Source organism: Sceloporus occidentalis, unplaced genomic scaffold (assembly GCF_023333645.1).
Source record: "Sceloporus occidentalis isolate IW3139 unplaced genomic scaffold, rSceOcc1.0.p SCAF_385, whole genome shotgun sequence".
Classification (NCBI taxonomy): Eukaryota; Metazoa; Chordata; class Lepidosauria; order Squamata; family Phrynosomatidae; genus Sceloporus; species Sceloporus occidentalis.
Window position 1 is genome coordinate 264,263 of NW_028317365.1, and position 26,584 is coordinate 290,846.

Sequence of the window (26,584 nt, forward strand, 5' to 3'; positions counted from 1 at the left end):
AGTCTTTGGTCTTGTCTTAGATTCAGGATAGCTTTATGCCATGCATGTTTAGATTCACTCAGTGTATTGGCCTCTACCACTTCTGCTAGGAGTCTGCTCCACTTATCTACCATCCTCTCGGTAAAAAAAAAAAAAATCACCTTACGAGCCACCATCCCTTATAAACACAGAATTTGTCGACGACCGAGACCTACTATTCAGTCCTGTGCACCGAACTCCTTGCATCAGCATGTAGTCAATCGGGGTCACTCCCGACAGCATGTGAAATAAGTGAACGGACGTCCCTTCTGCGTTTCTGCTGCTGGGCTGTCGCTTCGTACGCTCGAGGGAAGTGGTAGACAGAACAGTGTCGCGGTACACGTTAGAGAACAAAACCACGATAGGGAGACTCAACGATGAGATAATAACATCCATTTCCAAACAAAGACGGGAAACTTGCTCCGAATAATCGTGGCGTCTTTATTCAGCGCGGGGCAGATACCCGGCACGACATGGAATATTCGGTGTCAGAATCCCTATTAAACGTGTAAGGGTATGGCGCTTTTCAGTGAAATATTATTATTATTATTATTGGTATGAACGGTTGGCGGACCCGGGGCTCGATTTGTTAAGAATTTTCTTTATGTATTAAGCGAACGTCCGCCATCAGAATATTTTTTTTATCAGATTTTCTGGTTTAATGTCCTAAGCGAATCTAAGCAGTGATGATTACAGAAAAGGACATATGACCTCCTGTTTTCTGGATCTGCGTGATTATTCCTCCCCATTAACTTTACTCGACCTGTTAAGTTGCTGATTGTTATTGATGTGTTCAGGCAGACTCTGCCAGGATAGAAGGGACAGGAAACTGATTAGATAATTCTAGTTTTGTTGTCTTTTCCTACAGACTCCAGATTCTTTAAGGTGACTTTTTAATGCGACACTCCTAAACAAAAAATGCCTAAAAGTCATTTGAAAGTATCTGTAATATGTATTCGTTAAACCTGCAAATAAAAAAAATCAATTATGTGCCTTTAGGAGAAGCTGCAGCCATGGTCGGATGTTTCGCTGCCAGTCATTGTGAGCAGTTTCTGCACATTCGCTTGGGGGTCTCAGTAAGCCCCTTAAGAATGCTTGCAGAGCAAGCGATGATGGGGTTATTTTGTTTTTTAAAAGTGTTTTTCCGCCTACTCTGCTGCCTTCCATACTATTGGAAATAGTTTTAGAATAACGAACGTTTTAGCATTTTGTTGAACTTTTGTTACAAATGTGTGTAAACATTGTTTAAAAAGAAGCTAAACACAACCTGTAGCCCCTTTCTAATATTCTTTAGCCAATCTTGTAGGCGATGGTTTGTCTAAATCGTTTAAAGAGCGTTATAGAAATTACCTTTTTTTTATATATTTTTTTTTTTTAATGGTCCTGTAGCCTTATTAAATTTCTGCCTGCCTGCCTTGGTCATCACAAGAATAGTGCCAGTGGATTCTTTCTGTCTTTTAAAAATCCTTTCCTGATATTTAAGAATTTTATGAAGTGAAGAGGGAAAAAAAACAAAAAACCCAAAATCTAAACAGAAATAAGGAAAGACATGTTTGACGGTCGGTCTGCTTTGATTCCAAAACGGCGGAGCCTAAATTTCTGCATTGTGAGCAAGTAGTAACCTACCCCCCTCCCGGCAGTGATTTATTATATTTATTATATATATGTATTTTGTTTCTGTGAATACCCTTTTTTGGGGTTTACATTTTAAATAAATCTACCATAAATGTCTGTGCTCCTAAACAAAGCATTTATCGGTTGCCGCGTGAATCTTTATACTCTTATAAGCGGTTGTGCGCTTTTACTTTTTCTACGTCAGTCGTTATTTTGTTCAGTGGAGAGAGTGGTCCCGGTGTATCTCCGGCCCTTACGGGGTTAATACTCCTTGGACGTGTTTAGCGAATCCAGACTTCCTCTCCATTGTAAGCATTCTTCCGATTCTTCCCGTTTCAGACGTCGGGCTCTGAGAGGCGCCCACCATGTACTCCGAGTGGAGGACTCTGCACCTCGTCATCAAGAACGACCAGGGTCACACCAGCGTGCTGCACAGCTACCCGGAAAATGTGGGCCGCGAAGTGGCGAACGCAGTGGTCCGGCCGCTGGGCCAAGCGCTCGGCTCGCCCTCCTCCGGACATGAAAGCATATTGAAAACAGACAAAGAAGTAAGTGCCGCTCCTCAGCTTCTCCTTTTAGATAAAAATAGGCGCTGGCACAAGGGCTTCTCCCGTGGACTCCCGGTTTGGAAGAACTTCTATTAATACCCAGCCCGCTGTGACGAACGTCGCTGAGATGTTCTGCGTAGGACTAAGTTGTCTTCCGCTGACCAAAAAAAATATTTGTATTTCTGTGCTATCCAGAATTTCGATTTAGCAAAATCTTGACTAATATTTTTAAGTTAATGATGTAACGCATTAATCAAAACATCACAAAAAGGCGCCAGTTGTAAAATATAGCTGGTAGACTTTGCCTGGTAGGCCGCTCATATCGCTACTTGTTTTAGGGGAGGAGGCTTTGTGAGGGGTATTGCTAGCCATGTGATGCGGTGTGGCTAGCTGTGTGTCAGGGGGAGCTAGTCACATACACATATGCAACTAGCCCCAGGTAACCTTAGCTCTCCCCTGGAGAAGAAGGAAACTAACCTGAGAGACTCCGGGTCAAACCGGGAGAGTTCGCAGGTACGGCTGAATGCTTAATTATTGGCTGGCTATTCCAATTTAAAGGTGCTGTTCCCCTTCTGTGCTTTTGTTACTTAATGCAGCGTTAGATACGGTATTCTCAGCACCGCTGAATGTCCCTGAAGCGTTTCCAGAGATATTTACTTAAATTGACACTCCATCGTATTCACTTTAATGCATATGATATACATTTGCCCCTTCCCCGCCCCGTGTGTACTTAATGTTGGCCGGCTCCAGCTCTGCCTCGGCAAATGCTTTACTTTAAATGGAAGTGCTTTCCTGTCGCTGATTGGCTGTCTGAAGTAGCCAATCAGTGGTGGGAAATGTCTAACCACGGAGGAGGGTAACTTCGGTAATTTCTATGCCAGATAATTCCTTATTGAAGAATGTATCTTAAAGTAACGGAAGACGGAATATTATGTTGCAAACACTTGAGACATAATGTAAGTGCAATCCAATTTTATTGAATGCAGGCTTTTTTAAACAGCAACCTGCTTCTGTTCTCTTTTCGTCGATTTTTAGATGGCTTTGTACTCTGCTTCCTGGGCACTTTCCAAACATTCTGTTTAAATATAGAAAGCGGAAATCGAAAGGAAAATTCTTTTCTCCGCTCTGCCCAAAAGCACAAAAAACAAAGTTTCCAGGCCCCCTGATGCTTCTTCTGTTAATCCGATTATTGTATTGGTCTGGGATATACAGTGTATTTTACTATAGTATATGATATATTTCTATTTGATCAATGCGTGTGACCTTCCCCACTTATAACCGGTAACAGACAAATATTTCCATTGTGCACGCCAGGTGAAGTGGACCATGGAGGTGATATGTTACGGGCTCACGTTACCCCTGGAAGGGGATACAGTGAAGTATTGCGTGGATGTTTATACAGATTGGATTATGGCCCTCGTGTCTCCCAAGGACTCCATCCCCCTACCGGTTGTCAGAGAACCCAACATGTACGTCCAGATCATTCTCAAGCACCTCCAGAACGTCTTTGTGCCCAGGTGAGAAATAACGCAGTAATATGGACAGCATGAGATGTAATTGGAGTGGCCTATGGGTATATATTAAGAGTATGAGTACACACTTAGCGAAGGGGCAGGGGATGCTTTAGCCTAAAACATCTGTGTACTAACTGCCATAGGGCTTAGTCCTAAATGACAAACCCTACCTTTAACCAGTGAGGACCTGCTGATTGCCGTTTGGCATCTATATCGCCCTGGTGACAAATAAAAAAAAATATATTTTATATGTGCTAAAATGATGAATCTACCTTGTTCCCTCTGTCCCAGACAGGAGCAGTTTAATAGCCAGGTTCGGCTCTGCCAGCAGGTTCTGCGCTCCGTCCAGAAGCTGGCCAGGGACTCGACAAGCATGGCACGTGAGACCTGGGAGGTGCTGCTCCTGTTTTTGCTGCAGATTAATGACACTCTTCTGGCTGCGCCAACCGTGCCAGGTTTGTTTGGGTCACGCTGATCATTGTCCTTTTGGCTCTGCATTAACGCTGCAGGAGCTTCGTACGGAGCTCTCGTGAGTGTTGTGTAGTAAATACGCCTGTGAACTCTTGGTGTTCGGTATTACGCCCTGCGCACAGTATAATAGCTACTAAACAAATGATTAAAAAGATAAAGCATATATGAAATAGAGGACAAAAATGCTGGACCTTCTGCTTCCGTCTTCAACATTTTACAACAAAAAATAAGAGTGAGGGGTCATTTCTGTCTCACTCAGAGGACAACGTAGACCTCTCGACCAATGAAACAATGCGCTTTGCGATGCAGGCATTTTGGTTCTGTATTTTTGGAGTTCCAGATTTTTAGTCATCATTGTAATTGTTTTAATTAAACATTTGTGGGATGGGGAAATAACATAATGTTATTGCATAGCAGCTGAGATCTGTTTATAGCGGCCATTTTTCCTGTATTGGATAACCACTTTCTTAGTGCATATAGCTTAACTTCTCGCTCGATATACTTTAGATAGAAAACTGCTGGGGGTCCTTGTTTGTACCTTCTGCCTCTTGACCACGTGGGTTTCATTTCCTTTAGGGGGCATTGCAGAAAGCCTCGCTGATAAGCTCATTGGAGTTCTGTTTGAGGTCTGGTTTTTGGCCTGTACACGCTGCTTTCCCACACCACCCTACTGGAAGACGGCCAAAGAAATGGTGGCCAATTGGAGACATCATCCCGCCGTGGTAGAGCAGTGGAGTAAAGCCATCTGTGCACTTACTTCAAGGTAAAGAAAGTGCTTGTACGAGTCCAGTATCCCTTGGATGGGAGAAACCACGTGAGATCACGCACAAAAATACAATTTCCTTTCATTGACCCAGCACATGAAAGGAATGTATTTAGGTTGTGAGTTGCCTTGGGCCCCCATCTGCCCTGAGGCTGACCGCTGTGGCAACCATCCTAAGGGTTGGGATACAACATTGTATCCAGGCGCTCAACCCAGATGGATATGTGACTCCGGGGAAACATAATACGAAGATGATGAGAGATCGGAGACCTCTGTTACAACCAACCCATTCAGCAGTGCTGCACCAATAGGGCTTAAGCCAGAATATGCCACTGACTGTATATATATATATATATATATATACAAAGAAAAGGTATTGCTTCTATTTCTTTTTAATAGCAGCAGACACATGAACAGTAGAGGACGATATCTTGTTCCCTGTAGTACTTTAAAGTGTAGAATTATCTTGTATAAACTCTGCATTATGCATGGTCATGTCCTCTTCCCTCTCACGAACCATTGAGATAGGCCAATGTGGTGAGAGGACACACTTCTGCTATAATACCCACCGCTGACCGCATGTGTAAATTGTTCAGATCATGTCAGAAATGTATTTCTGTAAATATATATATTGTGAATTAAACCTTGAGCAGCACCTTGAAGACGCTCTCAAGTCCAGGTAGTAGTGGATAGATGTGTGATGACAAAAAGAGACACAATATGGTGTAGTGTGATTGTGACTTCTTAAATAAAAGTGCAAAAAAAAAAACGCGCTTACAATATTTGGAACGCATAAATCCGCTCCAGTTGCTCTTTTATTTAAGAAGTCACAATCGCACCACATCATACCTGGGGAATTAGTTTAAGCCGCTGCTCCCTCCTATTTTTACTACCATTCACGATCAGAAAGGAGAGACTCTGGTTTGGGTTGTCCTAGCTGCCCGGTGACATTAAATATTTAGCGCTAAGAAACCTATTGTATATTACTTGTGTTAAAAACATAATGACCGTTGTCCTTCACACTTCAGGCAAACGCCTTTGTGATGAACTTTTTTACGGCAGGCACAAAAATACGCATCTCATGTTCCTCGTTGTTTATCTCCGTTGGTGATCCGTGTTTTCCCTGCCTCTCTCTCAGGTTGCTGCGGTTCACCTACGGCCCATCGTTTCCTCCGTTCAAGGTTCCTGAAGAAGATGCCAGCTTGATTCCTGCGGAAATGGACAACGAGTGCGTGACCCAGACATGGTTCCGATTTCTTCACATGTTGAGGTGCGGTTATCTCGCCTAAACGTTCCCCTAAAATATATATATTCTGCCAAATAGCTTTAAAAAAATCTATTCTCTCCTGTTCTCGACATTTACGTAGAAACAAAGTGTTCATAATTTGGCTAATATATATTAAAAGTTTAAGTTTTATATTATATTGACAACAATGTGTTTACTTGTGATTGTTAAACTTTATTTGCCTACCATAGTAGGCAGTTACTTATATTTCTACTGCACCCCCTTAACCTGCAAAACTACACTTTTGGTTGCTTTATGGGAGAGCTACGGAAATCCTCGCTGTCTTCTTTCTTCTTAGAGGTTTATACAATATCTGCCTTTCTTGCTTAATATTGGTACATCAATCCAAATGTATGTTTGCCCGTGCAGGTATACGTGTTTGCTGTATTTGCTTTTTCGTGTTCTGGTCTGCGCTGCATTCATGCTGATCCTTTTTATGTCTTACAGCAATCCGGTGGATCTAAGCAATCCAAGCATTATAGGCACAACACCCAAATTTCAGGAGCAGTTCCTGAATGTCAGCGGCATGACTCAAGAACTCAATCAATATTCTTGTCTCAAGCAACTGCCACAGATTTTCTTCCGAGCCATGCGCGGGGTCAGCTGCCTGGTAGATGCCTTCTTAGGTAATGTAAAGATCTTGTGTGTGTGTGTGTGTGTATAATATCTATATATAATTTGGAGATATGCGTGTTATGGATAGCCGCTAGCCCTTGAGACATTGTGCACTACAACTCTCGTGCTCAGCCAGCTGTATGACATGAAGCTTAGGAAGGGGTTCCTTCTGTTGTGCAGAGAAATGGTTGAAAGCCAATTCACGGCAGCAAAATCATATCTTTCTTCTTCAGGAGTTGCAGTCTTTAAGAACATTGGGTTCCAAAGATTACCCAAATATGGTATCCAGTCCTTCTCACTAACCTTGCACTTATTTGGTACAAATAATCGGGGGGGGGGGGGGCAAATGTGCATGGTTATTAATATCCACTGATTCTCTGTTTAATGTTTTGGGTCAAAATGTTCCATTGGAACGATACAGCATTCTGTTTCTCGTAATATACAATATACAATAGACTGTACACCTCATCATCAATCTATTTTGAAAGTAAAATTATTTTCCAAAACCGTAAAGAGCCCTACTTTGCAATGGGGTTCTTGATCTGCAGCTATTATGAAAATATTCTAACCCCCTTCCAGCAAAATAACGTAATACGTTGACTGGCTTTGTAGCCTGTCGATTCTAATGAAAGTAATATCTTTTAGGTGAATGTCCACTATATGACCAAAAAGTGTGAGGACACCTGACCATCACACCTATATGAGATTGTTGGACATCCCATTTGAAAAATCATGGGCGTTAATAATATAGAGTTGCCCCCACTTGCGGTTATAACAGCCTCTGTTCTCCTGGCAAGGCTTTCTACAAGATTTTGGAGAGTGTCCGTGGGACTTTGTGCCCGTTCAGCCAAAATAACTTTGGTGAGGTGCTGATGTTGGATGAGATGGCCTGATTTACAACTTTGTGGCTGAGCTGTTCTCCTAGACTTTTCCGCATCACTGGCACCCAGCGTGGATCGGGGCAGAAATTTCACAAACTGATTTGTGGGAAAGGAGGCATCCTACGGCACTGCCACGACCCATTCTACCGCCAGCGTTTGTTCTTAATTTTATACACTTGATAGCCATGGCTGTAGCTGATGTGCTTAATCTCCGTCATTAGGAGAGGTGTCCATGTACTTTTGGTCATATAGTGTATAAAGAACCAACTATAATTCCAGAATACAAGTGCACAGAAATGATGTCCGGATGCAAAAAGAAATATGGAAAACATCTCAAGATTAAATATCACTGAAAATGTTTGCTGGTCAAGTGGCATAGAGTCCTTTTGCAGCTTAACCCCCGCTGGGTTCAAATGACTTGTAGGAAACAGAATGCTGTTGTCATGGTGTGGAGTTGATTGTCCCCATTCTGATTTTACAAATCTAGATTGCACCGCAGAGGTATGGTGGGGTGATTGGCGATCAAAATCGGGCAACCGGCACAGATCTGTTTGTTTGTTTCTTTGTTTGACCCCCAAGATTTCACAGTTAATGGTTCCCTTTCACAAAGCCAATTGAAACTGGTCACTTTAAGGCAATGTTCTCTTCTGGTAAATCCAATTTACCAGTAAGAACTTTGACCCCAGGCTGTGTAATATCACATTTCACAAATTAAGGAATGCAGTTACATGCATATTAAATGGCTGCACTAAGAAATTACAAGGGGTTTGCGTAAATACATATTTTTTACAAGACAAAGTTACCATAAATGGGGTAAGAGCGTTATCAGAGGCTATTGTATTCATGAGACATAGTGAGTTTTTCACACGTCTTTTTTGTACCCAGGACAATTCTACAATAGTTATAAAAAAGCTCAAATATTATAATAATCAATCATGTGACTTGTGCTTTCCCAATTTTTTTCCCCATAATTAACAATTCTTGCCCTAAAATTGTCATCTTTGTTAAGTTGTGACGCTGTTACAAGGGTTTACAACCGTAGTGTGGATAAAAAATAAAAACCCAATACAATTTCTTAATGGGTTCCACGACTAGACCCATTGATTGTTTATCAAAATGAAGGCGTTTAACCCTTACAGCTTTACACATTGTCCTCTTCTGAAAAATAACACACTTGTGATTTCTAATCATGGTGATTTTTGGGGGAGTGTTGTGTCCATTTTCAATGAAATGTATGGAGGGTGTTACCTGTTACAAAGTAATTAAAAGTATTGCTGTACCCCAAATCAGAGAACACATTTTTTGCTGAAGCACATCTGTTGGTGGTGTCTGATCCAACAGGCCTCTCCTAATCCAGATCGCTACTCCATGTAGCTTGTGCGGAATCTAACCTTCTTTTGGGAAGGTTTGTCTTAAATCGGGTGCTAATCAATACAAAAGCTTCCAATCCTGCTGGGGCAACTTCAACGGGGAATACCTCCGGTGACTAATCCATCTCCTACTACTAGGTATCTCTCGTCCCAGAGCAGACAGCGCTCCACCTACACCGGTAAACAGACTAAGCATGCCACAGAATACAGCTACCAACACCACCCCTCCGCACAACCGGAGGCATCGCACCGTCACTGTGAACAAGACCACCGTAAAAACCAGCTCAGTAAGTCAAAGTCCGGCAGAGTGTGTGTTTATTATTATTTATTTTATCTTAAACAAGTCGATCCATTCTTAGACTTTAATTTTAAGGGTCTGAGATCATTTTCACCTTATAAGGAGTCAAGTTGGCCATTTCGACCCAAAATACCATCTACGGCCGCTTGCGCCTTTTCCGGTATAAAAGCTGTTGCGTTTTATCCTGTCTTATGGATGTCCCTTTGCAGGCGAGCACAACCCACAGCACAAAGGTCCAGCAACAGGCATCTTCCACGTCTCCACTGTCCAGCCCGAACCAAGCCAGCTCCGAACCTCGTCCGCTGCCGGCCCCTACGCGGCCCAAAGTCAATAGCATTCTGAACCTGTTTGGTTCCTGGTTGTTTGATGCCGCATTGGTTCACTGCAAGCTGCAGAACGGAGTGAACCGAGACAGCAGCATGACAGGTAAGTGACCACCGAGACCTCCACAGTCATTATCTCATCTTAGAATTGCCACCATATTTCCTACCTGCAAGATTAAATTTGAGAATTACTGGGGGCGGGTGGGGGAGGGGTAGACCGAGGGCATACAATGATGAACCCATCCATTGTTATTCCTACAGTAATGAAATGGACATTTTTTTAATCTCTCTCGGCTCTATCCACAGTTATAACAGGTTATTCTAATTTTGTGATATGGTCTCCTATGGTTGGCCTTTAAACGTTGCTTCTAACTTGATTTAAATGGACTAAGGTATGTTCCTGCGATACATGACCCTCTGTAATGGGAAATGACCGTTAAACCCACTGAGTTAGATAAAAAGGCACCCGAAGGCTGAGGGACTCGGTGCATTTTGGGGTAATTACTGGTTATAAACACATTTTAGCCGTTTATTTGTAGAAGCCATGCATCTACCATGAAGCTAGAAAAACAACTCAATCTGAGTGCTGAGCTCACTACTTCTAGTTTAGTAAAATAGCCTGAGTTCACTTAATGAAAGGCCCGTCCCAGGGGGGGTTCACCTGCATGATGTCATAGCTGATCCATCATAATACACGGTTAAATCGAGAAGCCGAGTTTCAGAAAAATATTTCCACGTTGGCTCTCCATTATGCAGGAAAGGCTGACTGGGTTTGGCCCTTCATAATGCATAGAGAGGAGAGTATTCAACTCCCAGGCAAACAGTTACACATCTGAATGATATCCATCTAAGATCAATGACGGGTGCCCGGTTCCCCCTCCCCACCGGCCCTAAATCTACTGAGAACGTCATGTTTTATGTAAATGCTATAATGTACATAGAGCTGAGATGGTTTAAACGCATTTCATTAGATCAGCCTAGTCCTGTAAGTAAAACACTCCATCCATCCTATAATTATTTACTCATCGTTGTGCACACTGTTCTCCGACCTCACAATTTGCAATTACCCAACCCCTTCCCATCTAATTTTTTTTTTTCCTTTTGAAATAATAGTAAGTCTTTCCGTTACGCAAAGTTCTCACCATAATTTAAAGTACTTTCTTGTAACTACTTCTGTCCTTTGATTTCTTTCCATTTTATTTCTGTTATCTTGCAGCATCTTTTATCCAAATTCTTCTTTCTTATAAATCTTGTAAGTAGGAATCTGTAGCTTCTCCTCAATTGCCATAGTTTTTATTTCTTCATAACCGCTCGCATTTTTGTTTCTTCCTAATGTCTTTGTTGTCTTGTTGCTTTTCCCTTCTATTAAATTTTTTTTAATTATTTTTTATTATAATGTATTTTTATTTTTTTATGTTGCGCTTTCTTGTGGGGAGAAACAGTTCATTTCTTCAGTCGGAATGGGAACGATTGTTAGCACAGCAAAATCAATCTGTATTCAATCCTCCCCATTTAACTCATGTTATGAATTCTAGGATTTTTGCACTAATCATAGTTTACTTTCATTTTCGAAATTGTTTTTTTTTTAAATTTATTTATATGGATGTAATGTTTGATATTTGTGCATGTGTTGGTTTTACTTATTTTTTTGTACATTTCATGAACTGTACTTTATTTCTGCTGCCTGTATCTTATGCAGCAGAGGCTCATGGGAAAAAATGCAAAAAGATTCATTTTGGTTTTAAGGACCAGGCTAGTTTTTTTTTATTTCTTTTATTTTTTTGTCATCCTTGTGCTTAATATTTATCGCTAGCGGTTACAATGGTGGTATTATTAATTATTATTTTATAATTATTATTATTTAATATAAATTTCTCTGACCCAGGCTGCATGTAATGCTTCTTTGTGTGATCTGCAGAAAATGGTCTTAATCTAACCCTGCATTATGGGCACGTTTAACTTCACCCACATGGCTGGACGGGTGCTTGCTGTGTGTTACGGGTTAATCCTAGTACTAAATGGAAAATAGTTAATGGCGCTGAATCGACGATTGAATTTAGCCTCCGTTATATGTACTACATACTGATTTATCACATCGCTTTTGAAAGTTTGTATGTGGGAGTCCTTACCGCCACCAGTATTGATTAATTTGTCACTTTTATGTAATGGATGTAATTGGAGAACACATCGCTGACAAACTGGCCGGAAAGGTAAAGAGCTGTGTAACCCAAAGCGCAAGGAAAATCTGCAATGGTGCTTGTACTATATGCCTTATTTATAATATTAAAGAGCCTTCAATATCCGTTTATCGCTTTGAGAAAATGTTATATGAAAGTTCTCCCTTCATGTAATGTACGCTGCTGTCTATGATCAGTCTAAAGGGAGCCCACTGTGTTCATTTACAATTTCCTCTGAAATGGAATACAATAAGCAGAAATACTGTTATTTGCTTACTTTACTTTTCATTCTGTTTAATCCGTCTGCCAGGAAGTAACAAATCTAATTATATATATAAAAAATAAAAATAAAAATGACTGAGAAAAAGAGGGCAAAATATTCCCACTGCAAATGCGTGTGACGGGATATGAAGCTGGGTTTTGGGGTCCAACAAATTTCAGAAGTCCCCAGGCACTGGGCAAGCGGGAACCTAGAGGTCCTCTCAGCATATCCATCGACGGAATGTTCCTGCTGACCTTTCTAGCGGTTATTAAGTCATAAAACCACTTTTTAAGAAATCGACCCCAGAATTACTTTTATACGTAATCCCAATCCGAGACGGGAAGATGTCCGGCCAGCGAACGCGTGAATCCACAGTGATTGCTCCGTAGTTTATAGACCTTACTGAAAAATCCCACATATCAAGATCAGCCAATCCAAAACATTACAACATGATTAACCCATTCCTCTTCCTACTCCTACAGACTTCACTGCATCACTGAAAATAGACACGAAAGATAGCTTTTTAATAGGTTTTCCTCTAATTGCCTGTTTTTGCTTAGAATTCTTCCAATCCCGTCATAATTATCGCCTAATATACACAGCCTGATTGGTTTTGCTTTTTAATTCTATTTTACATTATTCTCGCTTGTTATAATGGATCTTGAGACCCGGGGAGAGCAGTGTCGTAGGCGTGCTTTTATTGTTAAATGTATTTGAAGATACTGAGATAAGTCGGTAGGACTCCTGACCCCTGGTCGTTCTCGGGGTAAAATCCTTTGTTTCGATCTTTTTGCCCTTGTTTCCCATGAGCCTAGGACCATTGCCTTGATGTGAAACTATCCAGTGAAATAATCTTCCTCCCTTCTTTACAGCGATGGCTACGCAGGCCACCATGGAGTTTCGTCGCAAAGGATCTCAGTTGTCCACCGATACCATGGGCTCGAGCACCGTGTTTGATGCCAATGAATTCCCAGATAATTATGAGGCAGGACGGGCTGAGGCATGCGGTACATTATGTAGGATATTCTGCAGCAAGAAAACCGGGGAAGAGATACTGTCCGCGTACCTCTCCAGGTAGCCGTTCGCCACCCGGTTACTTGCCTTTTACACGTTTTGTCGTCCCCAACGCTCCCGTCGTCTTTTCATAGATAATTGCATTTGCTTTCCGTGACCTAGTGAGCATGGTGTGTCAACATTGTAATGACTGGGCCACATGTTCCAAGGGCCCAACGGGTCAACACTCAGTCGAAGACCATCTCCTGATCTGTTCCAGGAGGCAGCAGAAGATGAGTTTCAATGACATCACATCCCGGTACCTTCCTTGGCTGCCGTATAACAGGCTGAGTGTTTGGTATCAGTGATGATATCTGAAACCGTCTGAAATGTCTAAAACAATTGTATGCCCTTGTCTGAACATTGCTTGCTCACTTTGGTTGCACTCTCTCTTTTTAGGTTTTACATGGTTTTAGTCCAGGGGTTGCAAATAGGAGACTTCATCTGCCACCCCGTGCTGGCCAGCATTATCCTGAACTCGCCTGCTCTCTTCTGTTGTGATCTCAAAGGGATCAACGTGGTCGTTCCATACTTCATTTCTGCACTTGAAACCATTTTGCCTGACAGGTAAATGCTGCACAGGTTGGGATGTATCAATAGCGGTGGCAGATCTTGTAAGCTTATTCATTGTTCACATCAAGTGGCAGTAGTACTTTTAAAATGATCCATGAGTTTAACACATGTTTATATTTGCCTTGTGGCAAAAAATGCTGACGACGCAGATCTTCTCTTACTTTGTGATGTGGGTTTATTTTTTTTAAGTAATTTCCGAATTGCCGTCCTCCTTGGTGTCTCTGTTTATCAACAAGATCTTTGGAACATCTGACCTTATTTATTTTGCCTATATTTCTTAGGGAACTTTCAAAGTTTAAAAGCTATGTAAACCCAACAGAACTAAGGCGATCGAGCATTCACATCTTGCTGTCGCTGCTCCCTCTTCCACACCATTTTGGGACTGTAAAATCCGAGGTAATTACCCTTGATCTTCTCATGTAGTCGAGGCGCCATAGCGAGCAGCTGTCATCCGCTCTCCGTTTTATAAATTATTTTCCAGAATTCATTATTTTCTTCTCTTTTGAGGTCCTGCTGGAGGGAAAGTTTAGCAACGACGACAGCTCGGTTGGTGATAAACCAGTGACCTTCCTGTGCCTGAAGCTGAGACTTGTCAATATTCTTATAGGAGCTCTACAGACAGAGACAGATTCTAACAACACTCAAATGATTTTAGGTATGAATGTCTCAGCGGTTGCGACGTATTTTCTGTGCTTGACAAGTAGGGAAATTATGGTGGAAGTGTACACTAGAAGCCCACAAATGGTGATGAGACCTAATTATACCCAGGAATCCTATGGAAATTGGTTGAGGAATGAGCAGAATTGTTGCCAAAATGTGAAAGAAAAAAAATTCATTGCCTTCCACGGTGTCTATACCGGTTATGGTTTTCATGGATCAAGAATCCTCAACAGGGGGAACTGCATGTGGAGGCACGAGAGGGAAGCCTACAGGGAAACCAATTGGTCCTGTAGGCTCCAGCTTCCACCTGCCAGTTCATTAACAGTTGGTGAGATGCTTTTGTCTACATGTGGTTACTGTACTTGAGCTAAGAGCTTGTCATTCTACTAAGGTTTCATCACCTGGGACAAGGAACCAACCACGGGCACACAAATTATATCTAGAGCAAGAATTCAGACACATTGGACCAAAGGAAACATTGCCTAATATATACTTTCTGTTCCAGGTGCAATGCTGAACATAGTTCAAGACTCTGCATTCTTGGAAGCAACCGGTAACCAGGTAGAAATGGTGAGACATGAGAAATGGTGCGACCTTAACTGTTCGTAAAGTAAGCGATACCCAGCCATGAACAAAATGTGTTCTCTTTTGTGTGGCCGTGGTTTAGATAGAGAATAATCTACTGAAAAGTCACAGCAGAACAAACAGTGGTATCAGCACGGCCAGCGGTGGCAGCACTGAGCCCACTACTCCAGACAGCGAGAGACCGGCGCAGGCACTGCTGAGGGACTACGGTAAGTTAGACTCTCACTTCCGTGCTAGCGTAGAGACCGGGCTAGGGTGGATGGTTAAGCAGGATTCTCAACCATTAGGAAAGTAGTACCCAAGGAGTCCATGGGATTCTTGGCTGTGGGTGTTGAAGTCTTCCATGTGAAAGTACCATCACTCATGTCCACGGATAGTACAGGCATAAAGTAGAGTGTATGCCAAGCTTCTGCTGGAGGCAAGACACAAGAATAATTTTTAGGCTCCCATATGATCAATGAGTTGGGCTCAGGGTTCTATCACACAGTTTCCTTGACTAGTTCAGTATTTTAAAAAAAAATCCTTTATTGTTTGAAGTTTAGTGTTTTTTTTGTTTTTAGGTTGTACAAAGTGGCGTTAAATTTGCTAATTTAACTTAAGTGGTGGTTATATTCCAACTTTCCATTCATCTGTAAGTGCGACCCTGATGTAATCACCCATACAAAGCATCCACAGTGACTGCAACGCTAGATGACTGCCTATGGGCAGTGATACGCACAAGAGCGTTTAATGGCGGAGAGGAGACTCTCTTCCACTCTTAATTCACCTGTGGGTCTTAAACCCTTGCGTTGCTTGCCCGATTCTCTTTAATCTGTCCTTTGAGGACAAGAATAGCAAGCACCGAGCAAAGCTGTGCACAAACCATGACAATGAACAGGTTAAATACGCGTTGGTAAGGGTGCATGCCATGAACATGTAAAGTTCTGAATGTTCATCCTATGTCTGTCATGATGGATGTTCAGTATCACCGTCCTTTAGCTGCCATTTCCGTCGCATGGTGCATTGTCGTTTTGTTAACTTTGTATGCATGTGTTGTACATTGTCCTTGGCTGTGTTGTTTGGTGTCAGTGTAATGTCTGTTGGAACCAGATATTTATATGTGGAATTATTCCTTGATTATGGTAATCATTATAGATCAGTTTTTATCTTTAAAACTTACATCAGGTCAGAGTTGTTCACTTTAAAGTAATTTCTTCAGATATCTAAAGTGATCAGTTTTGACCTTTTATGAACACGATAAGAACACTTAGTTTTCTGTCGGTCTGTTATTGGATTTTTTTTTTTTTTTGTCCTTTGACCAGAGATGTAAAATTTCTGGAAATTTTGAAGCCATGGGAAAAACAATGGAATTTTTTTTGCGAAATTGAAAAAAGTAGTTTTACAAATGTACAATTTTGTTTCACTAGAAACATGAAACGCAGTGTGTGTAGAAGTATCACGCTTTAAATAAAAGTACAGCGCATTCAGTAAATAATAAAATAAATGCTTTTTAAAACTATTTTTTTTGTTGCAAATGGAACAACAAGGTCTCTATATGTTAAGAGCATTTCAACTATACACGAGAACAGGTATTTTCCCCCAAATGCAACAAATCGCCCTCGCCCAATCAGCACCTTCGCACCAACCGCAAATGAAAACCGGCATTTGTGCCAGTTGGGTGCACTTTCATGTAATATAGTTTGAATGCCATAAACATATTTATCATTGTCAAAGAGGATATTCCACACTCCATTTTCTTCCAATTTTTCTGGAAATAAAAACCAAAAATGGCTTCATAAAAAAAGTTTTTTCCCCCAATTGTGTTTTTTTTTTTTTTTTCTGACCTTCCCATCTCTACCTGTAACCGCGTAACTTTTTTTGGAACTTCTTTGGAAGCAGTTTATTGTGAAATGGTATAGATTGGGGGGGGGGGGCAGGATGGTAATAACACTTGTTTCTTTGCTGTTATCTCTCCTGTAGGATACCCAGGTACCAATCCGGCCACCACTCATTACTCTAATCATTTTAATTCTCCCGTCATGACACCAATCCACTCAATACTTCAGACGCAAATTAATTACTAACAATCACAAAGATTATTTGGATAAAAATGCCAGGAACGTACATTTTTAATCCTTTTTTTTTTTTTTTTATGTATCATGCATTTCGGTATACGTTGCATGGGGTTTCCAGAACACGGCTCATTATAAAGTGCAGTTAATTCACAGCAGAACTCCTAGAATATACGATCGGTAATTTAGCAGCAAGAGAAGACTAGTCTATTATCGGAAGGCTTATGTTTCATATACATTTATTCAGCATTTCACATATCTCGTCAAGATCAACATAAAATAAACCTGAAAATATTTTCTATATTTTTCTTTTTAAGAAAATATCCGACTTTTGACAAGTAGTTGATGAGAACAGCGTTCCCATGAGGATATCGGTCAGTGGTTCCATGTGAATCATGAGACCTTTTTGGGACTCTAGGCTTCGGTACATTGGGTTTTGTTAAGATCCGACCCACAGCCTTTGCTTCGGAACGATATGTGGCCCTCACCGCTAAATGGTCACGGTGTCGATGATTGAATATTGTAGATTTCTATGCAGTTTCCATATCGTGCACACGCATGTCCAGTCTGGTCCCCGATGGGTTAACCCTTTGCGTTTTACAGCTTGGTTGCTGATATTATAAACCATCGTGCCATGTATTTCACATGCTAGACCCGTGTCACACGGCTCATGGCGAACCTGCTGTGAATTTACCTGTCCTGTTACTTAACTGTAATCTGTTGTTGATTAACCCCAACCTGTCACCTAATGGTTGTAGCGGGATTGTTAAGGGTGCCTGATTTGTATATGTCTCTGTGCTCACTTGGCTGCATCCCGCCAACGGTCTGGCCGCTTCTTGTTACTAACGCGTGGTTGTTTTCCCTCCCCTGCTTTGCATTCGTTCTCCGGTTACATCCTAGCTCTTCATACAGATACAGCCGCCGGCCTGCTCATGCGCAGCATCCATTTGATCACCCAGCGGCTGAATTGTCAGTGGAGGCCGGACATGAGCATCTCGTTGGCAGCCCTGGAGCTACTGTCTGGTTTGGCCAAGGTACTAATCCGAAAGTCTTCATATCATGCAAATACCATTGTACTCTGTAGCTAATGTTTGACTCGCATTGCATCAGTAAAAAAACAAACTGATTTTAGAGACTAAAACGCATTCCCATCGTAACTTGAGAGCGGATCCAGGAATTTTGCACAGAAGCTGGTCTCTAAAATCAGGTTCTCTTGTATGCTAAATGTTTAGAAATAATGTCATCCCCTGTGTAATTAAATCAGCAAAGAGAGAGAGAAAGAGGGCTTGCCAAAGATATTCAAGGTGCTCGTGCCGTGTGAAAAGGGAAGAAGGTCATCAAAGGTAGAAAGTTGTAGGGATATAACTAGACGCTCGTTTCTACTCTCTTACCAGCCAATTTCCACGAACTTGGGTTTTAAAAATCAATAATATAGTAATAATATAGTAATAATGTAGTGTAATAACTGTAACATCAGAGCCAAATCGGTTCTACAACCCACCAGGTTCTGCTACATTTTCTCTTTGTTCAGAAGTGTCAAAAGTAAGAAGCATTAACATCCGGCTTGGTCTTCGTTTTCACCGATACTGTAAAATTGCTGAATTTGAACCCATTTTCTAAGAGATTTTAGGGGCAACTACACAGCTGGATAGCAGAGGGTCCTTAACATTTACTGCTTCAATATATATAATTGATATGCATGGAATATATCCCTCCATGCCTCCTAACGAAATCCTAAATTGTACATTAATGATATGAACGTAAAGAACTGTGCCCGCCACCGCATTACTGCTTCTTCCTTCTCGCCCCGCCTTACAAAGGCTGCCTCTACCATTCAACAACAATCAGCAACTTCATAATAAGGGAGAGAGCATCATGCAAACAGAACGTTAGGCTGTCTTGTGCTATAGTATGCATATGTTTTGTGTGTGTGTATGTATATATATGTGTATGTATGTATATGTATATATACATATATATATATATATCGTGTTGGCTCGGATATAGGCCGCCCCTGTGTATAGGCCGCACCCTAAAAGTTTGGTGCTTTTTAAAAGAGAGTTTTTTTAATAGACATGCTGCCACTCTGTCGTCGTCCCCCCCCTTCGAGATATGCTGCCACTGTCTCCCTCCCCGAGATATGCTGCCACTGTCCCCCTTGCCGGGACTCCCCCCGTGGGAATTCCCAGCAAGGGAGATTGTTAAAGCACATCGTGCAGACGTGCCGGCAGCGGAGGTTGTTTACGTGCATCGCTGCTGTCGGTGAACGTCTGTACGATGCGCTTAGACAACCTCCCGTGCCGGCACCCAAACCCCCCCCGTGGGAAGTGCCAGCAGGGGAGGCTGTCTGAGCGTATCAGAGAGTAGGATACGGGTCCCCTGCACCGCTGGGGGGAACAAGTGCGGCCTATATTCGGGCCTATAAGGTGTGTGTATATATGTGTATATATGTATGTATATGTGTGTATATATATATGTGTGTGTGTGTGTGTTATATTAAGCTGTGTACTTCATTACAGGAGTATAGTTAGAGTATAGGATTATGGCATGTAGCATTTAAGCTGTGGATGTGTTTGTTATTAATTGTTTCCTTCTTCCCAGGTCAAGGTTAACATAGACCCGTCGGACAGGAGGAGGGCCGTCAGTTCCGTGTGCACATACATCGTGCACCAGTGCTCACGCCCGGCCCCTTACCACTCACGGGACCTCCACTCCATGATTGTAGCCGCGTTCCAGTGCCTGTGTGTCTGGCTCACGGAGCATCCTGACATGTTAAACGAAAAGGTGACTAGCCGTGTAGATTTCTGTATGTCGTTCCACGAACGCACTGTGCATGTATGTACTACTTTTTACGCTTCTAGATTCATAGTACCTGCGCCGCCTATACCAAAAATGAAATGAATAAGCTCCGTCCCCATAAGTTGTAAATGACCAGAGAGCTGTTTTATACTATAAACTTGAATAAACCCCACAATTATATTGCGCCTTGAATCCTAGTTTGGCGTCTCGGTTATAGTAAGGCACCCTTGTGCTCCAGAATCTCTTATTTAAAGAAGACGTAATTGGAGCAAATTAAGCATAAAGGGAATTTGAAGATCCTTTGCAGCTTGGAAAAGTAATAGTTAGAGTTGGTTAGCAGTTAAATTTTACACCTTCGTTTCTTGGCCTTTTTCTAATCGGTTAGCCCAGTCATTCTAAGCAGTAGCGTTTGGAATTAAACAGATATTGATTTTGGCCGAGATGCCCATGCGCCAGAAGCAGAGAAGCTGCGACGCTCGTCCTTACTGAGTTGTCGTGTGTCATTGTAGAACCCCTATGGCAGCTTTTTACACGTCATCCGGACAAATCTTTCCTTAATATAGAATAAAGCGTGCTAAACCAGACAGCTTCAGTAAATATATGCATACTGATCCCTCTCCCAGGACTGCCTGAAGGAGGTGCTGGAGATTGTAGAGTTGGGTATCTCTGGCAGCAAGTCAATAAATTCTGAGCAGCAGGAGGTCCGCTACAAAGGAGACAAGGAACACAACCCAGCCTCGATGAGGGTGAAAGACGCAGCAGAAGCCACTTTAACCTGGTATGTGTGAGAGATCGATGAGCCTCGGAGTAGCGTCCATCGTTTACAGTATTTCTCAGCCAGCACTCGCAGCAATAATATACTTAATAATATAGCGCTCTCTTCGCTTACGCTTAAACCCCAATATTTGTGTGTGAGAATATATATATATATATATATATATATATATATATAATATAATGTGTAATGTTCTTCTTAAACAAGATACCTTCTTTCTTCCCTTTCCCCCCCCCAGTATCATGCAGCTGCTTGGGGCATTTCCTCCACCTAGCGGCCCAGCCTCCCCCTGCAGCTTGGTGAATGAGACCACTCTAGTCACCTACTCCCGGCTGCCCATTGTGAATAAGTACAGTTTCCGATACTTTGTCTTGGATAACAGCGTCATTCTGGCCATGTTGGAGCAGCCCCTAGGCAATGAACAAAGTAAGATGACCCCTTTTCTGATGTTTTCAGAACTAATGGTGTCACAGATGCTTTTTTTGGCGGTACATCTATGGAACCCATGCAATATATGTGTTTCCATTAATTTTTTTTTTATTTTATATAGACCACTTTATATGTCGGCTCTTCTGTTGTCTTGCACATTACGTACAGTATGGCCTTAACTGTTTTGCAGGCAATCCCAGCCCATTCATCACTGTTTTGATCCGAGGGATGTCTGGCCGCCATGCCTGGTCCATGCAGCTTTGTCACCTCTCTAGGACAGCTCGAGCCTGTCAGAGGGTAACGCTGTGTTGTGTTTGTTTAATATTGGCGTGTTTTATCACCACATTGTGTTATTATTTTAAACACTCCACACTGCAAAGGGTTTGTAACCCTTCAATTTTTATTTCACAATGGTGGTCTTTGTGATCTGCTTCTGAGTTCCACTTTCTTCTTTATCAGATGTTCGTTCCCGAGGCTAGGCCTGAGCCTAAAAACAATGTTGGCATTAAGTACAACGTGAAGCACCGTCCGTTCCCAGAAGAAGTGGACAAAATTCCCTTTGTTAAAGCTGACCTGAGCATTCCTGACTTGCACGAGATCGTTACAGAAGAGGTGAGGAGCCCAGAGACAGAGGAACGAGAAAGAGTTGGGGTTGGACTATGTGTGTTAAATTTAACTCTGGGTAGTTCAACTGAAGCGGTGTAAAAGACCTTAAAAATCATTAATGTAACATTAGTGCATTTTGTATTATAGATAATGTGGGCCTATGAAACCTTTCACCCAACTCTCATGTTTCACACAATCCTTAAAGTATCCATCGCGATAGTTTACATACGCGGTAACTATTCTAACGAGGGCGACGTGGTTTTATGCTCTTTCGTCAGTTGGAATTGAGGCACGAAAAGTTAAAGCTCGGAATGGCCAAGCAAATAAAGTATGAGACGGCCCTGGAGCACATAAAAGAGGAGGAGTGGAGAAAGAAAAGTTACCCTGACCCTGTGACGGAGTGCAGGCCTCCGCCGCCTGCCCAGGAGTTCCAGACGGCGCGCTTACTCCTCTCCCACTTTGGCTTCCTGTCTCTGGAGGCGCTGAAAGTAAGCAATTTACTCAAACGACGAATTCCTAATACAATCAATCCTTAAATAAATGAGCCTTAACCTATCCGGTCTTTATTCTTTCATCTAAAGGATTAATAACAGAAATCTTAGAAGCCTCTTCGGTTTCTGTGAAAAACGGGTCACTGCTTTCTCTGGTTCTGTGTGATAATAAAGCACCCCTGAAAAAGTATGAATTGGGCACAATCTTATATGATTAAAGAAGGGATCGGGCTCAGCCGTGTTAGGTGTGTAATCTCTACTCCTACATTTATTAATAAAAGATCGCCCTCGGGAAGAGGAGACACTCAAGACAATTTCTGAGCCAAGTGGGCATGCGAAAACTTGTTTAGGCATCGGCTGAGGTCTATTACGTTCTGGATCCCTGCTGAAAACTTTTGATAAGAGGAGTACGGTGCAAGCGCTTACGCTGCCATCGTAGTGTGCTGTGTGTGTCGCGTTCTCTGTTCCATGCACTCTTCTGAGATTTAAGACCAAGCACTCACTTTGCTGGGTGATACATCCGCTTGCATGGAGCATTAACCACTTTCTGCTTCGTAGGAACCTACAAACAGTCGTCTACCTCCTCACCTGATCGCACTCGACTCTCACATCCCCGGATTCTTTGATGATATCGGGTACTTGGATTTGTTACCTTGCCGCCCCTTCGATACGGTTTTTATTTTCTACATGAAGGCTGGCCAGAAAACAAGCCAAGAGGTACGTATGTGGCATGTATACGTGTGTCACCAATGCCATAAGTGAAGTTTGCCTTTCTAAGTTTTGAAGATGGTGCGTGTTGAGGAATCTATTAAGCCACAGAGCAGCATTCTCTAGTAATGTTCCACCCGTGAAATATCAGACCGTTTGTGGCGTAGAAAGAGCATGGAATGAACGGTGCTGTCAAGATGGCAGTGAATAGTGTGAAAGTGTTGGGCAAGTTGGTTTTTGTGGGTTTATATTTTTTATTTTTATTTTTTGAACAGCTGGTGTATGTGTATATGTGTGTGTGTGTATATATGTGTATATATGTGTGTAATATATATATATAATGATATATGAAGTACATGTGCAGTATGCAGTGAATGAATTGCCAATCAGAATTCCTTATATAACAATGCAAAATCACGTGGCACAGAGCCAGGATTAACAGATTGTGACCTGATTTCTAGATCCTAAAGAACGTGGAGTCTTCTAGTAACGTACAGCCGCACTTCTTGGAGTTCCTGCTGTCCTTGGGCTGGCCAGTGGATGTAGGGAAGCACCCCGGCTGGACGGGTCATGTCTCTACCAGCTGGTCTATCAACTGCACTGGTGAGAACGAACAGCAAGATCAAGGTAGGACATGCATCTGAGAAAAGTGTCTTTCTTAATGTGGAATGGAAGAATTCAAAAACCGTTCCAGCATCCTTGTCCACAGCAGGACAAACTAATTCATGACTAGCACCAAAACTGGTTGGCATGGACAGCCCTATGCAGAATGCATCCCAAGGAAAAGGTGACTTCTGGCCATAGTCACTGTTCGCATGTCTCCTACCATTTACCAAATTCTGGGAACTTGGCTCCCATTGCAGCATTTACGCCTTGTTCGGATGGGTAGGAGGTGAACAGTTGGATGTATAGTAACGTAATAGGTAATGTCATTGGAGAGGTTTCTTGGTCCCACACCCAAAAGTGCCAGTACAACTAATGTACCTCATGAAATCATCTTTTATTTAAATGGTGCCAAGAATTGCCTCAACCCCAAAAGTAGTAAAAAAAATCGGTACCGCAAGTTTGAGAATTGGTGGAATAGGCATAAGGTTACGTGAACTGGTGTAATACAGAGAGCAGAATGGGCATGGTGATGTCTAAGGCAGGAGAAGCTAGTAGAGAAATACTTTATTTGCTTTTTTAATCAAGAGATATGGTTATGGCAGGGGTAATAGACTCAATATTTGAGGTCTTCCAGCAGATCGGCCAGTGGCTCTCCTCTGACTCTTTATATATGTACGGTAAAGGTAAAAGCTTTGTTTTCTGTGTAATTTAGAGGAAACCGTTTTTTCGGAGGACTCTGGTGGAAGTGTTTTTAACGGGGAGAAGAAAGTCCTTTACTACGCCGATGCTCTGACTGAGATTGCATTCGTGGTTCCATCACCTACGGATTCCTCAAGTAAGAATAATTCCAAAATTAAACCAAAACAATTAGTTGACATAGTTGTCCTTAATCAAAGATAATTCTTGTATGTATTTGTATTTGGACATAACAGATTTGCCATCTGTGTGATGAATTAATTACACAAAGTAATTGAATTTTGTATTTTTTCACCATCAGCGGATTCCACAGAAAGTAACGTGTCGGAGTTTGATGGGGACTCCAATATGGACCTTCTCCCTGGGATATTGAAGCAGCCTTTAACTCTTGAATTATTCCCTAATCACACGGAAAGCCTCAATTCCACACAGAGGGTAAAGCGGTGTCTTTTTTTTTTTTATTTTTTTATTCTTTCAGTATAAAATCCACATGAGATGAGAAATCTCATAAGCCTTAAAGTAGTTATTCTGAACAAAAACCTATTGCCGTAGAACTGTAAAATACATAGAATTTTAGAATAGAAAAATATTTATTACTTTAGAAATGTTTGTTTTTCGTGTTGGTTTAAAGCTTGTGTGTTGCCTTATCCAGCTAAGCCCATCATCCCGTACCAAGAAGTTACCGCAGGGACGTACCGTCCCACCCTTGGGTCCAGAGACGAAGGTGGCGGTTGTGTGGCTGGACCAGTATGACGATATAGGTATCGAGTCAATACACCTTCTAAAATCCTGCTTGACACGGTCTTTCCATCTGTAATTCCATGCGTCTGTTCTCTGAAGATGCCAGAAACTCATCTCCGTGGCTATCCATAGAAATTACCCCAGGCGTGTAAAGACCATGTTAGACAGTCTGTTAAGGCAATGGCGCTCATGGTGTCGGTCAAAAAAAGCACTATAGGGGTCTCACAACAAGCTTTATGAACCATAAAGCCCCAAACCAAGCAGTCAGCACCTTTTAAAAAGCCTTGCGAAAGGGCAGTTGCCCCTAGCCCTTCTATCGTGCATGTTTCCATTTTTATTTGGTCTAAATTTTTTTTGGTGGGGGGGGTTGTATGCTTTTTCTTTAAAAAAAAAAAAATGCCTTTAATCCTTTTAGTCATGTTGACATCTCTTTTTCATCTAGAAAACTTTCCTTTATCTGATCTGGTGGCAGAAACCAGCACTGGCATTGAGACCACTACTAACAGCAGCACTTCCATCAGGTTAGACGCAAAGCCCATTGGGTTGCAAAGTTCCTAGCATTGACTGCCATAGTCGGTGATTGTGATTTGTGTTTGTCTCCAGGAACAGCGCTCCAGAAAAAGAAGTCCCGGTAATCTACATCCACCCCCTGTACACCGGCCTTTTCCGTGTAAAAGTACATGGAGCTTCAGGGAAATTCAACATGGTGATCCCGTTAGTCGAGGGAATGGTGGTTAGCAGGAGAGCCCTGGGTGAGTTGTAGTTTAGAGACATTAACTTTAACATTCGCCCTAGTTCTCCTATTGCAATGAAACATTTTAATTTTATTCATTTTTTATTTTATTCTGGGTTTTATATAAATTACTACTCCTAGAGTACATCTTGTTTCGTGCTGCCTGGCCTTTCAGACGGCTTTATCCCTATTTTACCAATGTGCTCATTACTTTCCATCACCAACTGAGACAGATCAGTACTTGGGGGGGGGGGGGGGGGGGGGACGTGTTTTATACTTACTTGGAAGATAATCTGTGAAAACGCGCTAGTTTAGGGACCTGTGATGCACCTGTGACTAATTCCAATCCTTTGCTGGTTTTAGGTTTCTTAGTGAGACAAACAGTCATTAATATTTGCCGGAGGAAGAGGCTGGAAAGCGATTCATACAACACGCCGCATGTCCGCCGAAAGCAGAAGATCACAGACATTGTCAACAAGTACAGGAACAGACAATTGGAGCCCGAGTTTTATACTACCCTTTTTCATGATGTGGGCCTGAATAGCTGCACCCCATAAACCAAAGACCCCGTCTGGGTCTCGGAGGGAGGGCATTAAACTGAATTAACCTCCCCCGGAGTGTCTGTTAACCAAAAAAAAGAGATCTGATGCACTGAATGTGTCATGGAGGAGCCTCCGTAACACGCCACAGAAAATCCAAACTACAGAAGTCTTTTTGGGTTAATAGAAGGCTGGTGCTAGCACTGGTTATGGCACCAACGACTCTGTAGATTCATCTGCTATGCCGCATGTGGAAGATCTTTATAGACTATCGCCCCCCTAGTGTACCCGAGAACTACTATTCCAGTCTCTTCGCTCCTGTTTTGTATATGAATTTTTATCTCTTTCTATGTAAGGGATCTGAATTGTTAAGCAGGTCTGTGAGCCTATTTGCCGTGTG

General features: G+C 42.1%; 1 protein-coding gene across 5 annotated transcripts; it reads left to right on the plus strand.

Annotated features, from left to right (window-relative positions):
* The first annotated feature begins 1,997 nt into the window (after window positions 1-1,997).
* On the plus strand, window positions 1,998-26,202 carry LOC149273325 (ral GTPase-activating protein subunit beta-like). Of its 5 annotated transcripts, XM_089506451.1 has the most exons (31): window positions 1,998-2,180; window positions 3,495-3,697; window positions 3,986-4,149; window positions 4,742-4,928; window positions 6,067-6,198; window positions 6,661-6,839; window positions 7,062-7,109; window positions 9,218-9,366; window positions 9,587-9,803; window positions 10,917-10,952; window positions 13,012-13,213; window positions 13,592-13,759; window positions 14,047-14,161; window positions 14,273-14,420; window positions 14,931-14,995; window positions 15,093-15,219; window positions 17,962-18,095; window positions 19,663-19,845; window positions 20,484-20,638; window positions 20,874-21,061; window positions 21,255-21,361; window positions 21,524-21,676; window positions 21,949-22,158; window positions 22,720-22,878; window positions 23,331-23,496; window positions 24,188-24,310; window positions 24,473-24,606; window positions 24,824-24,932; window positions 25,355-25,433; window positions 25,516-25,664; window positions 26,009-26,202. In XM_089506451.1, the coding sequence occupies exons 1-31, from the start codon at window positions 1,998-2,000 to the stop codon at window positions 26,200-26,202; spliced, it is 4,566 nt and encodes a 1,521-aa protein (XP_089362577.1). The 5 variants fall into 5 exon arrangements, with proteins under 5 accessions (XP_089362577.1, XP_089362578.1, XP_089362579.1 ...); XM_089506452.1 differs by lacking the exon at window positions 10,917-10,952; XM_089506453.1 differs by lacking the exon at window positions 7,062-7,109.
* The last annotated feature ends 382 nt before the right edge of the window (window positions 26,203-26,584 follow it).

Coding starts and splice junctions, on each gene's coding strand:
- LOC149273325 (XM_089506451.1), top strand. CDS start 1,998: ATGTACTCCGAGTGGAGGACTCTGCACCTCGTCATCAAGAACGACCAG. Junction 6,199..6,660: donor CGATTTCTTCACATGTTGAG/GTGCGGTTATCT, acceptor TATGTCTTACAG/CAATCCGGTGGATCTAAGCA. Junction 21,677..21,948: donor ACGAGATCGTTACAGAAGAG/GTGAGGAGCCCA, acceptor CTCTTTCGTCAG/TTGGAATTGAGGCACGAAAA.